The 15,339-nt window shown below is 50.6% G+C and overlaps 1 protein-coding gene across 4 annotated transcripts in view; it reads left to right on the top strand.

Moving 5' to 3' along the window:
* Positions 1-15,339, top strand: part of LARP1 (La ribonucleoprotein 1, translational regulator) — a 43,989-nt gene that overhangs the window by 22,944 nt on the left and 5,706 nt on the right. For 3 of the 4 annotated variants that reach the window (XM_085236899.1, XM_085236903.1, XM_085236902.1), the window contains exons 3-19: positions 3,898-3,959; positions 5,486-5,551; positions 6,481-6,652; positions 7,379-7,510; positions 7,698-7,841; positions 8,629-8,791; positions 9,042-9,186; positions 9,404-9,578; positions 10,088-10,257; positions 10,547-10,906; positions 11,620-11,743; positions 12,314-12,519; positions 12,616-12,722; positions 13,091-13,242; positions 13,536-13,680; positions 13,857-13,966; positions 14,430-14,557. In XM_085236899.1, coding sequence (XP_085093025.1) covers positions 3,898-3,959; positions 5,486-5,551; positions 6,481-6,652; positions 7,379-7,510; positions 7,698-7,841; positions 8,629-8,791; positions 9,042-9,186; positions 9,404-9,578; positions 10,088-10,257; positions 10,547-10,906; positions 11,620-11,743; positions 12,314-12,519; positions 12,616-12,722; positions 13,091-13,242; positions 13,536-13,680; positions 13,857-13,966; positions 14,430-14,557 — 2,561 coding nt within the window. The remainder of the gene's footprint in view (positions 1-3,897; positions 3,960-5,485; positions 5,552-6,480; positions 6,653-7,378; positions 7,511-7,697; positions 7,842-8,628; positions 8,792-9,041; positions 9,187-9,403; positions 9,579-10,087; positions 10,258-10,546; positions 10,907-11,619; positions 11,744-12,313; positions 12,520-12,615; positions 12,723-13,090; positions 13,243-13,535; positions 13,681-13,856; positions 13,967-14,429; positions 14,558-15,339) is intronic. The other variant, XM_085236901.1, reaches the window with a different exon arrangement.

Here is a 15,339-nt window from a genome sequence, read left to right as displayed (position 1 = left end):
CCCCCTTCTTGCCCTGATGCCTGCAGAGAGGGCTGCTTACGGTAGCAGCTGTGGTCTGAAAGGAAAAGACAAGTGTTCTCACAGCCCTACCAGTTATGGTGTTCACCAGGTGCTACAGGCAGTGTTATAAACCAGAGAACTCTTCGGCCTTAGGAGGATTTCAGCAGCAATACCATTAAGACCCCAGTGCTCCTGTTGAAGTCATACTGCTGGGAGCAGAAGGTTGCAGATAGTGTTTGGGATCAAAACTTTCAATTCCTGGCAGTGTTAGCATCTGCTCTCTGACCCCAGGCAAACCACTGCTTCCTCCACTGGCCTCTGGCCCCTTGCCAGTCTTGCACAGCTCACAAACTGGCTGCCCCTGCTGCTGTCCTGGGCATTCCGTAGCACAAGGGAGCCTCGTTTGGGTTTTCAAGCAGTGCTAATGCAACTGAATGTTTTTTACTGCAACCAAATACGTGCAAAATAAGATTTGTGAAATGGAACAATCTCTTGCTAATATCTACGTCAAAAGCTGAAGCGTGCAGACCCTGCATGCCCTGTGGAGTGGTGAGGGAGGATGGTTTGCTTTGTTCTGATGTTCCCTTGGGTGCTCAGTTAGTTTTCAGCAGAGCCACTGATCACACTCAGTCCCCCTGCTCTGCCCAGCTCAGCAAGAAGCCACTGTGCTGCCATCTCCATGGGACTGGGGTGCCCACAGCCTGGCCTCCAGGGCAGTCTGTTGGTTCCTGCAGGATGCATGGCAGGGCTGCTAGATCACTCCTCATTCTCTCTCAGTATCTTTGCTACCCTGCCCACCTGTGCTCCTTGGCACCATTGCTGTGCTGCATGGGGACAGAATACGGCCCTGCAGGGATGCTTTACATGGCCCCAAGAACCAAAATGGAAATGCCTTTTGGAGAAAAAAAAAAAAAAAAAAAAGAAAAGAAAAAAAAAAAAAAAAAAAAGCCAACATCAACGAGAAAAGTTACTGTAGCTTTCTTATTTCATGGGTTTGTTTTTTTTTTTTTTTTTTCCCTTTGATAACACCCAGAGAGTGTTGTGACTTCTGTGATAGATAGCTGTCAGCAGCTCTTCATTGCTCAGCAATCCACCAGGGCGATAACTAGTATCCCTTACTAGCACTGCTGGTCCTGGGTGCCTGCACATGGGTGAGTGGCACCCCACTGTTCCCCATTCATCAAACTGATACTGTAGTGGAGAGCAGCAGTGTTTTGTTTCCGTGTAGTTTGACAGGAGGCCTTTTCTGCTGAGTGCTGCAAGCTGTGGTGTTGTCCTTGTGTGAAGGTTTCCATCTGAAACCTGAACACAAGGGTTAGTCTCAATGTGCTCTGGGTGGGTTGGATTTTTTGTTTGCTAGACTCTCTGGAAGGGAACATGGAGAGCATTTTTTAATTTGATGTAAAGGAGCGTCACTGTAGCATATGTGTTGGGTTGGAGGTGAGGCCCTGGGTTAGGTTGACTCACCCTGGAGGAGCCTCTGCTCAGCAGGGCTCTGGCTCTGCAGATGGTGTGTCTGTCTGCTTGCACACTCACACCCCCTTGCTCTCCTGCCTTCATTTGGGCAGCCCTCATCTCCATCAAAGCTCTCCATGGGTCTCAGCTCCCTTCACACTGGCAGGAGCAGCCACGGCCTTTGCTGTGTGCTGGGCTGGCTGTGTGCCCAGGATCGATCTCCCGCCAGGCTGCAGTGCCTGTGCTGCTGCAGTGCTCTGCCGGGTGTGTTTTGTCTTCCCTTGCGCTCTGCAAATGCTAATTAGTCTTCTCAGCACCTTGGCTAGATAAGGGATCCCTGTTCCTATCTTGCCGATAAGGAAACTAGCAGAACTTGTTTTAAATCATCTACTCCTTCAATCCATAAAGATGATAGAGGCTGCAGCACCCACTCCTCTGCTCGCACCCCTGCAGTGCCCTCTTGTTTCCTGGGGAGGTGCAGAGAGCCTCCCTTTATTTACCCTCTCCCGAAAGTGCACAAAATCCTCTGATGGTCCGGAGAGCAGCTGTAGAAAAGAACAGGATGCCATCATCATCACCTCTGAGCTGCAGCAAGGTGGGAGCAGGCAAACAGCTGGGGCCTGTGCACTGGGACGAGGAGCCCTGCTCTGCTCCAGCCAAGTGATCTGTGCACAGTCAGGCTGCCAAGTGAGCTCAGTTATGATTTTTTTCAGTGGTGCCAGGTATGTTGGTGCTGTCGGAGCAGACTGGTGCTCCCTACCTGTGAAAACTGGGCTGGCTACAGGCTTATGCTGTAGCACTTTGTACATTTGGAAGCTATATTTAGTTGATGACACCTGTGGGTGTTGAGTGGAAGATTTTTAGGGACTGTTTTTTGAAAGCGTTCTTTCTTCCTACGCTGTTTTAAGGAAGGGAAGTTTAAAAGCCTTGTGGCAAGCTTTGTGCTGTGGAGCCAGGATTCTCAATGAGATGCACGTGGAATGAATGAGACACATGTGGGATTGCCACTGTTCAGTGGTTGAAGCAGTGCAGGCAGACTGAAAAACTCCTGGTAGGAAAGAGGAAAGGTTTGGGGGCATGGCTGAGAGCTTGTGCTGTCCCTGGGGTGAAATCCCCGTGTGGGAGCCTTATGAAAGGGAGCTGGGGTGGGGGAGTGCAGATGGCTCCATTCTGCCATGTCTGGCTCTGCTTTATTGACACTTCAAAGTCTCCAGCTCAGAGCAAAGCTGGGCCAGCAGTATGAATCATGTTTTGAGGTAGGGAAGGATACCGGTTTTGATCATCTAGGCAAAGTCGACCTGTCTTCTGCAGCAGATCAAAGCCAACTTTGAATGGAGTTAAGTAGGCTATTCATGGTGTTTCCTGGGGTGTCCCCAGATAGACCCTGAAATTCCTTGAGGCTCTTCTCTTCACTTTCCTCCCTACCCCAGTGTGGAAGGTGTTTTGTTTCCAACAAAGTTAGTGGAGTTGGTGCTGGAGGAGCTGCTTCAGTGGTGAGCCCAGCATGGCTGCTTGGCAGTGCACAGCAGTGGGCTCTGCTGTAGTGCAGAGCCTACAGCAGCTAGCATGCCCTGCAAGATAGGTGTTGAAGACCTGCTTCAAAATTCTACAAGGCTGCAGAGGTTGAACATTGTTCCAACCTTCTTTGAGACCGGTACAGTAGCTTGATCCCACGTTGCTGTTCTGGCAGGGTCAGTTTTGACAGCTCTTATTCCAGGCAGGGCTCAAGGTATTGAACCTTAAATTACCCCAGAGGCACTCAGTTATTTAAATACTCTTGGCTGCAGTGGGCTTTAAGCCCTTCCTAGATCTGATTCTGTCTCTGTGTGTTCCTTCTTGTGAACTTGCTGCCCCGTGCTGGGATGCACCAGAGATCAAAGCAAGGCACGAGATGAGCAGTGTCCATGTGCTGTGGGCTGGACCACGTGGGTACATGTCCACAGCCTCTGCTGTGTGGAGCCAGCTGTGTCGGCATGGAGAGCTGCCTCGCCTCTTCAAGGGCATGTTTGTTTTGCTGTGAGTAACAGCAGATTGAGTTCTGTGTGGTGCCTCCTGGAGCAAGCTGAACTATTCACAATCCTTCCTCCTTGACTGGCAAGGCCAAGGGGGGAGGGCTGAGCTAGGTGCAGGAGTGCCTTCATGCAGAGGGACAGAGTTCAGGACCCATCTTCTTGGGGCATCAGTCACCTGTATTAATCTGGAGTGGCAGGTTTAATTATGTGGCTTCACCCTGTATCTGCACACAGTGCAGCAGTAGAGCTCTGTGTTCAGTGCACCTCCACTTAATCTTGGTGGGCCTCTGTGAAACTCAAGTCCAAAGCTGGCTCTCTTTTCTGCTCAGCTTTCCTTTGTAGCCTTGCTGTGCTGAATAGAGAGGTGGCTTGCTTTCTCCTTCCATGACTGTCAGCTGTGTTTAAGAGTTTTATTCTCCTCCTTTTGCAGAAAACACAACTCCTGCTAAAGTGGTGAGGGCTGCCAACCCGAGACAGCGCAAGGGAAGCAAGGTAAGTCCGTGCCTGCTGTGCCCCTCACTGGCTTCTAGCTTCTGATTCAGATGTCAGCGCTGTGTGAGTGCCTTGAGGGTCTGCTGAGGAGACAGCTTCCTTTGCAAGTCTGGTGGTGGTGTCATTGATGTTCTGAACTGGCTGTCAGCACAGAGTGTGCAGGAGAACATCCTCATTTTTCTCTTAAACATTTTGACGTTTTCATGCTCTGGGGACTGGTTCCTGCCCAATTGGGCTGGGGGAGACCTGGTTCACGTCCCTGCCTGAAGGGATCGTTCTCAACATAGCGCTGGATGTCGAAAGCTTGTATCTGCAGGTTTCTTTCTTCCCTCTCCAGCCTGTTCTTTACTAGTACGCAGAGAGCAAGGGTAATTGACTTCAAACAAAGCAGCTTCTCGGAAGAACCAGGGCAATCTGTTCCAGGGAATCAACCTGTGATGGAGAGACAGTTATTTCTGAGGATGTTGGATGCAGCTGAAGCCCGGCTAGGAATGTGGTTATTGGTGTTGGCTCCCAGCAGCCACTGAATACGCGTTTGAAACTTGATATGACTTCCTTGTCTGTTCTGTTTCAAGGAAAGCAGGGCTTTGGTTGTGAAAGGTGCTTCTGTCTGTGAAACAGGCATGGCTGTACACTGCAAGTGGCTTTCCCAGGAAACTTGTCACATAGGGAGAGAAACATGGTACCTGAACCTAGAGACCTGATCTTATGGGCAACTTGGCTACAAATTAACTTAAGAATAATAGTCCCCTCAAGGACAAGGAGGAGTTTCTGTGCCCAGATCATTGTAAATTCAATGACAAGCCATGATTCATTGTATGCCCAGGCAGCTGATTTTTGGGTTCTTTCCTTGCATGCCTGCTCTGAAAGCTGGAGGAGGTGGTAATGATTATATTGGCCAGGTCACTTTTTGAGTGGAAGAGACTGGTTGTCCTCCCATGTGTCAGTTGGGATTTCTGGAATAGAGCTAGTATCACCACCAGATAACTACTTATTACTACTTTTTTTCTCTTCACCAATTCCATTACGTGATCCCTTTGCTTTGTGGTTTCCAACACTGGCAATTGGTCCCATAAATGACACTAAACCTGGATGTAATGTACCAGTAGGTCAAGGCAGCTTCTTTGGCAGTATGTGGTTGCTTTAGGTGAATTAAGTGTGCAGAAGGTTGCATTCTTTACCTGTCCAAGGGATGAGGACTATTATGAGTTACCTCAGGCAGCTTTGTGCCATACACTCTTGAGTGGGAGCTGGGAGCTTACAGGGCTGTTGGCAGCTTTATAACAATCTCTGACAGATGTAAATTTACCTGCAGTTATTGCAGATTAATTCAGGGGTTCTATTAGAGTGGGAGAAAAGGCTTTACAGGTGGTTTGGGTGTCATACCCAAGCTTCCTGGGAGCAACTGTGTGGTACACCAGTTGATAATGGCAGTGACAGTATAGCTGGGAGGGCTTCTGACTGCTGCTCTAGAAAATGGCATTCATAGTTAGAGCACTAATGGGACTTTTCTCTTTGTATACAAGGTTGGAGACTTCGGTGATGCTACAAATTGGCCAACACCTGGAGAAATAGCCCACAAGAGTGTCCAGGTGAGAAGACAGAATCTTCAGACACTGCATCTGGCTGAGCTGCAGTAATTTGCTTCCATTGTAGTGTGTCCAGGGAGGCTGTGTGGTTGGCAGACAATTGTAATCTTTGTTTCTCCCAGGTAACAGCTTCAGGGGCTAGCTTGGATGAGCAGGCCCTTGGAGACCTCCCTGTTCCTCTGTGTTACTGGAAGCTCTGGCTGAGCCAGGCCATTTGGGGTGCTGAGTGCCAGCGTGAGGGCAGCCAAGAATAGCGTGCTGGGTGCAGGGGTTTGCCTTTTAGGGCTGCCCTGCACGTTGGGCTCCCTCCCTGCATGCTATTCTGGGAGCCTGGAGCCTAATCTAAAGCCCTGGGCTTGGTGGAGCAGGTATAGCAGCTCCCAGATCTTCAGGGCTGCTCAGTGCATTAAAAGGGACCTGAGCAACTGCCAAGACTTTCACTAGGGAAGCTGAAAACATGTGCAAGAAAGGGCTTAAGGCACAAGGGAACGGCCATTCTTTTCTGCTCCAGACCTGGGTTGTGTTGAAACCTTTCTGTTCTGGGATGCTGCTTTGGCAACTCCTGGCTGACTGTCAGGTCACTAGGGTCACTCTCCCTCTTGCTCCTGTGATAGTCTGGTCCCTTACAGAACCCTGCCACACACATACCTATCCAGGAATATCAGGCCACCTGGCAATCCCTCTCTGTAATGTCTGTACCTGGGACTTGTGTCTTAGCTTGAGCACTTCCCAGTATCTGTGGAGCTCCTTACCCTGGTCAAACACAAGTCTGTCCCCAGGAACCAGATAGCTCTGGGCAGCGTGAAGCAGGGATGCCTCCAGCATAGGGCCAGGTCCTCTTTTTCCTGCTCCCACTAGGATTGCTGGGCTCTGCCTCCAACTCTTTAGTTTCTCATGACCCTCACGTCTTTCCTGCACTAATGTGTCTCCAGCAGCCACACAAAGCACCATCCCTCCGGAAACTGCCTATCAAGAAAGACATGAAAGAACAGGAGAAAGGGGACGGAAGTGATGGCAAAGAGAGCCTGAAAACCAAATCAGATGAGTCTGGGGAGGAGAAGAATGGTGACGATGACAACCAGAAGTCAGCCCAGAAGAAGAAAGGTGAGGCAGGGACAGTCCCCCAGGCTCAGCCTGTCTTCATTTCTGTAACCCAAAGCTAGGTGGAAGTGTCCAAAACTTTGCCTGTGGGACCAGCTGCAGTCTCAGCATGCTAACAGCTGCAGTGAAAAAGTGTTTGCAAGCTTCAACAGAGCAAAGTCTCGTTTTGGTAACTGGAGAGGGTCAGGCAGATGCTGAGGGCTTGGATAGCCACTTAGGGCATTTGTAAGGACCTGGTCTGGAGTAGCCTTGCTCTGTTCAGCAGCATCTTGCAATATGTAGGAGAACATGCGAAGCAGGGCCTAGGTGTGGGCACCTGTGTGTCTGTCCAGGGAATCTGGCAGTGATCTGCCTTCTTAAGTATGCTCCATGGTGACACAGAGGAGCTCCTGGCTGTGGATTGCATTAGCTGTGGTTGCCGTGTGGGCTTGCTTTTGCCTGAGCCTTAGTGGGTGGAAAGGGAGGAAAGGAAGGACAAGTGCATGAAGCCACAGTGGAGTTTTTTGTATTATGTTTCTCCATGCCCAAGAGTGTCAGTTGGAGTCTTTCAGCATTCTCGTTATGCCCCTTACAGAGTTTTGGTGACAGCAAGGCCCCAGGGAATAACTGAGGAGAGGTCAGCCCTACTGCTTCCCCCACAGTGTATGGGATGCATGGAGGGAAGAGGCTGTGGGATGGAAGCACCTGCTCTCTGAACCTGTGTCACGCTCAAATCCTGTCCTTTTGCAGGCAACAAACACAAGTGGGTCCCTTTGCAGATAGACATGAAGTCAGAGGTGCCTCGGGACAAAACAGCATCTCGGAACAACCGGCAAAATGAGCAGCACAGGCACCTCTCCAACAACCGTGGCGAGCTGAAAGGTGGGGGCTCAGAATGGGATTCTACTCTCCTTCCTTGACCATAGGACAGACAGAACCCTGCTGAACCAGGGCAGCAGGGGAATGTGGTGGGAATGCTTTGTGCAGTTGAAGAGCTCCAAGTGCAGTAGGCTTGCTCTGGGGAAATACCTTCATCCTCTAATGCTCCTTCTGCCTCTCTTTGCTGCAGGCTGGCACCCGGACAACAAGCATGAGCGCCCCTGGCAGGACCATGATGAGACCTCCAGTGTGAAGAGCGAGGGGGGAGCTGTACGAGGAGCCTTCCGGGGCCGAGGCAGGGGCCGTGGCAGGGGCCGGGGCCGTGGCAGAGGAGGTACTTGCTATTTGTATTGTGTTGTGGCAGAAAGAGAGAACCGGGCACATGCCAGAGTGCAGGGATATGTGTGTGTGACCTGGGGTTCTGAAGCAGACTGGGCAGAGCGCTTCAAGGAGACAGTGAAGTGTGGCAGGTCATCCCAGCTGGGGAGCGTGAGCTGCCGAAGAGGACTCTTGATTTGAGATTCTCTGTGAGGAGCTATGTACTGCTCTGGAGGTGGCATCCAGCTGAGTTGATTTTAATAACAGCAAATGGTTCTTGTTAGTATTTTAATAAGGGTGAATGTATTTGTTATTCAGGCCAAGCTCTTCCACCTGTTTTCTGCCCCTTGCAACACTCCTGTGTGCAGCAGTTGCAGCATGCTGATATTCTGCCTAGGCTTTATGTCACACTGAAAGCCAAGCAGGAATCTTTGTTTTTTTGGGAAGAACTTCTACTAGCATTCAGCACAGCTGTGTCTGTGTGAACCCTGACGTAACTTCAGTGCAGAACCTTGGTGCATTACCTACGCTATCTAATTGCCCCTGGATGTGAGTTAGTGATCTCTCTTTGCCTTGGTGTGTCAAGGCTTTCCTGGGATCCCTACTGCAGCAAAGTCTGAGAGAAGTGGGCTGAGGAGTGGGTCGGCAGTGCCCTGTTTTGTGCTGTCATGGGGGCCGCCCCCACGGGCAGTGCTGAGAGAGCTGTTATTGCTGGTGCACAGCCCCACATGGCAACATAGGCTGTCTGGGCAGATCTTGAGGCTCCGTGTTAACCAGGATGTTCCCTTGTTGGTGTCTTGCAGGGCACTTTGATTACCAGTATGGATACCGGAAATTTGAGGGCTCAGATGGCTCCCGCACCCAGAAGTATGCTAGCAACATCACTTACTACTTTGACAACATTAGCAGCACCGAGCTCTATAGTGTGGACCAGGAACTGCTCAAGGACTACATCAAGCGGCAGATGTAAGCACCACATCTCCCTGGTTGGATGCTCACCAATGCCCTCCCTGTAGATTGCATAGCTGATCTCTGCGTTAGGGTTAGAGCCAAGGCATGTTTACTGCGTGCTGTGTATTTTGCAGCACCGGTTTGCCACTTCCCTGAGTTGCTGTTATTCAGCTCACAAGAGCATAAGCAGGGGGGATTATTTCCACGGGGGGTGTCCTGAGGAAGGTGGCTGGATCTGTCTCTCACTGATGTGTTGTCCATACAGAGAATATTACTTCAGTGTGGACAACCTGGAGCGAGATTTCTTCCTGCGTCGCAAGATGGACTCAGATGGATTCCTTCCCATCACCCTGATCGCCAGTTTCCACCGGGTGCAGGCACTGACAACTGACATCAGTCTCATCATTAAGGTGAGGGCCAGGGAGGCTGAACCTCCTCTCTTGTCTGGCTTCTTGTTTTCTTTGCCTGTTTTCTAGATAGGTCATAGGTGAGATGCAAGTGACACCTTTTCTTGTCCTTTACTTGCTCCCTCCTCCTCTTGAATCACATAGGAAGGAAAGGCTGAAGCTGAGCCCCTCACTGTGCCAAAGCAGGGCCATGAGCTAACCTGATTTCGCTTGGTTCTAGGCTTTAAAGGACAGCAAGGTGGTAGAAATTGTGGACCAGAAGATCAGAAGAAAAGAGCAGCCAGAAAAATGGGCTCTGCCTGGCCCTCCTATGGCAGACTACACCCAGACTGACTTCTCACAGTTCATCAACTGCCCCGAGTTTGTGCCTCGGCAAAGCTTCCAGAAGGAGACAGGTTAGTGTCTAGGGATTGTGGAGGGAACTGTGAGACCCAGCTCAGTGCCACAGCAGGTCTGAGCCCCTGAGTGTCATGAGTGTTCCCCAGGACAGGGTTCTGCCTTTTGGTGTGTAGGCCTGAGCTTGAGTAGCCAAGTGGGGGATATGATTGGTGCTGTTGTAAGAATTTATGCAGAAGAACATCTCTTCTCACTGGTACCAGGCTGTCATGGGAAAGTTTCTCCCAGAGCAACAAAATCACCACCTGCTTTAGGGCTCTCTATGTATCTGGGAAACCCACACCTGCAAAGCTCTGTGGTCACCACCAGCATCACAGCCTTAACCAGAGATTTTTTTCAGCACTCTGGGGCAATATGCTGGTGAACAGGAATGTTCCTGCCTTAGTCATTGCCTGCTCATGTGTCCCACAAGCTCTGCTGCCAAAATAACTTCCTCTAAATCAAGTGCTTTATGTATGCTACAACTCAAGCCTCCCTCTAAAGCATTTGTGGCTCTTGTTGACTCTAGAGTCTGCTCCTGGCTCCCCACGTCCCACCAGCCCAGTCCCCACAAAAACAGAGGAAGTCAGTAACCTGAAGACAATGCCCAAGGGCTTGTCCACAAGCCTGCCCGACCTGGATTCAGAGACGTGGATTGAAGTGAAGAAGAGGCCTCGGCCCTCTCCAGCCAGGCCCAAGGTACGTAGCAATGTAGACTATGGGGTTGAGGTCTACTGGTTGTTTGAGGGGCTGTAACCCTAAGTGAGTAGCAGGTTTCAGGCAGTGTAAGGTCTGTTTGTCATGAGTGATGCCCGCATCTACTTTGGGGCTGCTCCTCAGTGACAGAGATATAAATAAGGTGTCCTCCCCAGACAGGCAACTTCTGGCTGTCATAAAGAAACAAGGGGCAAGAGCTGGGTCTCCCAGCAGTAGGCCTGTGCTCTGTGTGCTCTTTGTGCTTCATCACCATTGCTCCCCCTACCTGTAGAAACCAGAGGAGTCAAAGACCCCACAGCAGCAGAAGCAAAAGGACCAAGATGAACCTGAGGAGTTGGACTTCCTTTTTGATGAGGAGATGGAGCAGATGGATGGCCGCAAGAACACGTTCACCGACTGGTCAGACGAGGATTCAGATTACGAAATTGATGATCGGGATGTGAACAAGATCCTCATCGTGACTCAGACACCTCCATACCTACGCCGGCATCCTGGCGGAGACCGGACTGGCAACCACACATCCAGGGCTAAAATGAGTTCAGAGTTGGCCAAGGTGATCAATGATGGGCTGTACTACTATGAGCAAGACCTGTGGACGGAGCAGTTTGAGCCAGAGTACTCACAGATCAAGGTGAGAGAGGCTGATCTGAGGAGGAGAATGGCACATGGCTCCTCCCAAGGAGGTATGGTGGGTTGGCCATGGTGATGGTTTGGGTTTGGTACAGCAGTTCCTGGCCCATGACTGGGGCAGAGCTCAGCAGGGGATTGATCTTGCTGCAGAGCTCAGAATTCCTGATTTCCAGTGTCATGCTGTGCTATGTTTGGGATAAATACAGCTCTGTAACGTGCTGTAAGGTTGTGGCCAGTAGACTGAGGTTCTGGTAACCAGGTGACCTGGAGAATGTGGTCCGCTAATCTGCTGTTTGCAGGATCTTGGCTGTTCAAGACTGCAGTAGTGTATAGGCAGTTCCAGATGACTTGAGGGAACTAGCTGTTGGCTCTGCCTGTAGTGCCTAGTGCTTAATGGCACGGTCTCTTGAGACTTCAGTTACTGTTCATTGATGACTGGGACACTCTTGGCCTGTGCTGTTCTCCATTTTTCTGCCAGTTTGCATAGGCTGGTGCTTTTTTTATAGAAAACTCGCCTCCCTCTCTTGAGTTTGAGTCCCAGGTTGGTGACTCTTGCAGTCAGGAACTTGCCCCAGGCTCTTGCAGTGACTGAAGCTGTATCTTGTGCTCAGCATTAAGGCTGTTGCACAAGCAGAGTGGTGATCACAGTGAGCTGTTGAGATGAGGGGACAGCAGGGTGTTTAGTTGCTTCATTATCTTCCTCTTCCAATGCAGCAAGAGGTGGAGAACTTCAAGAAGGTGAATATGATCAGCAGGGAGCAGTTTGATACTCTGACCCCAGAGCCCCCCGTGGATCCAAACCAGGAGGTCCCTCCTGGCCCCCCCAGGTTCCAGCAAGGTAAGACAATGTGGACAGGAATGGGTAGGACTGAATTTGTCCCCTTTCTTCTTGGTGAATGGTCCTCAGGGGTTCAGAAATAGCTAGAGGGAAGCAATTAGAGCCATAGCTGTTTATCTTTCCCAGTGGGGTGGTGTTCTCACAGCTAAACAACTTGGAGTTCCAAAAGAGGAGGCCCAATAGCAGGAGTGTCTCCACAGTGAGGAAATCTGGGCAGACTTCCATGAGGCTTTCCTCTTGGACCCTTCCATCGCAGTGTCCCTTGCTGAGTATTTTAAAGGCAGTTATCTGCTGGGCCTTGCTTGCCTATTGGTACAATCTGATGCCCAGGCAGAGCACTGGTCTGATCTTTCCCTAGAAAGCAGATACTTTGCAGGGTCCCTGAAAGTGTCTGCTTTCCTGCTGCCAGGCTTTGATTTCTCTGGTTGCAGACTGGCTTTGCAGTTGTTTGTCTCAGGAGGACTAGGATGTGTCCAGGAGTTCTTAACCCAGCGGGTGCCCTTTGGCTGTAGTGATGCTCTTGTACTCAGAGATCAGTTTGACCCAGCTTCGGGGGGTTTATCTCTGCAGTACCTACAGATGCTTTGGCTAACAAGTTGTTTGGAGTACCTGAACCTTCAACCATCGCCCGATCTTTGCCTACAACTGTACCAGAATCACCCAACTACCGCAATGCCAGGACCCCCCGAACCCCTCGCACACCTCAGCTGAAGGACCCTACACAGACACCCCGGTTCTACCCAGTGGTGAAGGAGGGCAGGACGCTAGATGCCAAGGTAGGTCCAGGACTGGGGCATGGGTGGGAGGCCGGGACTTCCCAGCTGGGATGTGGAGAGGAAACAAACATGTCCCTGATGTACTGTGTCTCACAGACCCCACGGAAGAGGAAGACAAGGCACAGTTCAAACCCCCCAATGGAGTGCCACGTGGGGTGGGTGATGGACTCCAGGGAGCACAGACCCCGAACTGCCTCCATCAGGTACTGGAGATGGGAGAATGGGGTCATGGAGGGACCAGAAACAGGAAAGAGAGCAAGTGAGGGAAGGGCAGTGTTTGATCTCGTAGGGCAGGTCACCTCTTAAGTGGCTGCAGAAAGAGCTGGGACCTGTCTCATCCTAGAAGGAGCTGTGAAATTCTGCAGTTTTGAAATAACGAGATACAATTTGTCTGGGAATGTTGGTTTCCTTTCTAGTAGGATGCTCTGTAGCTCAGGTCCCAAACCTGGAGTGGATGCAGTCACAGGTGGGACAAACAAATGAGTGTTGCAGAGTGGAGTACGACTCTGCTGTGTTGTTTGTTGTCTGGTTACAAAGGAAAGGGGTTGATGAGGCTCTCTTGTGTGCGCAGCTCCAGCCCCTCTGAGGGAACTCCGGCCGTCGGAAGCTATGGCTGCACCCCGCAGTCCCTGCCCAAGTTTCAGCATCCTTCCCATGAGCTGCTCAAGGAGAACGGCTTCACGCAACACGTCTACCACAAGTACCGTCGGCGCTGCCTTAACGGTAGGCGTGTGGGGAGGGCTTCCTCCCACTGGGTGTGGAGCAGGTGCTTGTGATCTATTGTATAGGGGCATAGGGTATGGCAGCAGAGTCCACACACAGTAGTAAATGGGGTCCTGGAGGACAGGCTTGCTGGTAGCAGGTAATTCCTCATGGTCCAGAAAGTTAATGGTGTCCAATAATATGCGTGTGTATATGTATATAAAATAAGACTTTACTCTGTGAGATCCCCTGTGTATGGCTGGTTCTCTAGGAGAAAGCATCTGTCTTGTAACCAGCCATTCTTCCCCAAACAGAGCGAAAACGGCTGGGCATTGGTCAATCCCAGGAGATGAACACGCTCTTCCGATTCTGGTCCTTCTTCTTACGAGATCACTTCAATAAGAAAATGTATGAGGAGTTTAAGCAACTGGCTGTGGAGGATGGGAAAGAGGGATACAGGTAAGAGAGGAAAAGCTGAATGGCCTTCTTTGAGATGGAATTGTGGGAAGGGTTTTTAGTCTTTGAAGGCTTGAAGGTAAGACCAGGACCACCCTGGATCACATCCTTTTCCTGAGATGCAGGCGTAGGTGTTGCATGCACCAGCATCTGAGCACCACCTACTCTTCTGTTTCCAGGTACGGTCTGGAGTGCCTTTTCCGATACTACAGCTATGGGCTGGAGAAGAAATTCCGGCCAGACATATTTAAAGACTTTCAAGAAGAGACCATCAAGGATTATGAAGCTGGTAAGTGCCTCCTTTGCCTTCACCTGAGCTTAGCAGTGATGTTGCCCAGATGAATGTGTGCTCTTGTGCCTACTTTTGTGACCTGGGGAAGGCCATGTCAGTCTGTCACTGTCAGACACAGAATTACATCCTTGAGTCCTGCTGTCCTGCGGGTAAGAAATGCTCCTGCACAGAGCAGAACTGCTTGCTTTGCAGGAGAGGGTGGAGTGAATATGGAACTATGGGAACATGGGGCTAGATTGTGGAAAGTTACAGCTTTCCCACCACTCACTGTGGTCACCAATCCAGTCACAGAGCCATTTCCCATCAAGGGTGCTGCCCTACGCTGATGTAGATTGCTTTCCTCCAGGTTCCTTGTATTTTGTCAGTGCCAACCGTAGGACAAGTGGGCCAATGGGACAGGCAGTGAGGAAGCCTTGAGGAAAGACTTCTGACTCCTGGTTTGATTTTCTTCCCCTTCTAGGCCAGCTCTATGGGCTGGAAAAGTTCTGGGCCTTCTTAAAATATTCCAAAGCCAAAAATCTGGACATCAACAGCAAACTGCAAGAATACCTCAGCAAGTTCAAGCGCCTCGAGGACTTCAGAGTGGACGTGAGTAGAAACAGTGCCCCACACACACAGTGAAGGACCCCCACAGCTGCTTAAAGGCCTTTCCAAGGGCAGAGGGTTTCAAGACAAGGTCGAGCAGTGCGACTGGGGGAGTCGGTGACACCTAGTGTCATAATCCATCATTGCAGCAGGGCCAAGAACAAGCAGCCTCAGCACTTCAAAGTCTCGTGTCATCCTTCAGCAGCTGCATCGCTGAGACAGCAAAAGCTCAGAGGCCAGTCAGGGCTGAAATCTATTAAGAAGCCCTATGTGCTTCCCTTTCCCTGGGAAGTGCAAGCCATTCTCTGTACCTTAGCTGGGCAGTGAGTGAGGCTGGATATGGCAGGATTGTGCTGATGTTGCTGCCAGCTCATCAGGTACTGAACAGGAGCTGAGGAGCTAAGGTTTACACACCATCCTTGGAGCATAAGGATATGAGCAGAGATGAGTGAAGGTTAGGAGATGTGGCTCAGATGGATATGATGAAGGCAGATAAACCATTGAGTAGGTAAAGGAGGATATCTGTTTGAATGGAGCAGCAGAGCTGCATGCACTGCCCATGCAGACACGTGCTAGGTCTTTTCTTACTTCTTGGGTCTTTCATATACTGTCTGAGTCATCAGTCAGACTTCCAGTTACTACTGCCTTGGTATCTCTAAAGCAAAGCAATTGCTGCAGGGTTTGAATACTGTACATCGGCTTCAGGGCAGCTCTCTGAAAACATAGATGAGTGCCTCTTCCCTGATGACCTGGTGGGAGAGGAGAAAAATAGGAGGAAAGTGAGC

Source organism: Meleagris gallopavo, chromosome 15 (assembly GCF_905368555.1).
Source record: "Meleagris gallopavo chromosome 15, MGAL_WU_HG_1.1, whole genome shotgun sequence".
NCBI classification, from domain to species: Eukaryota; Metazoa; Chordata; class Aves; order Galliformes; family Phasianidae; genus Meleagris; species Meleagris gallopavo.
Note: the sequence above shows the minus strand (reverse complement) of the source record. Positions and strands in the feature narration are given on the sequence as shown.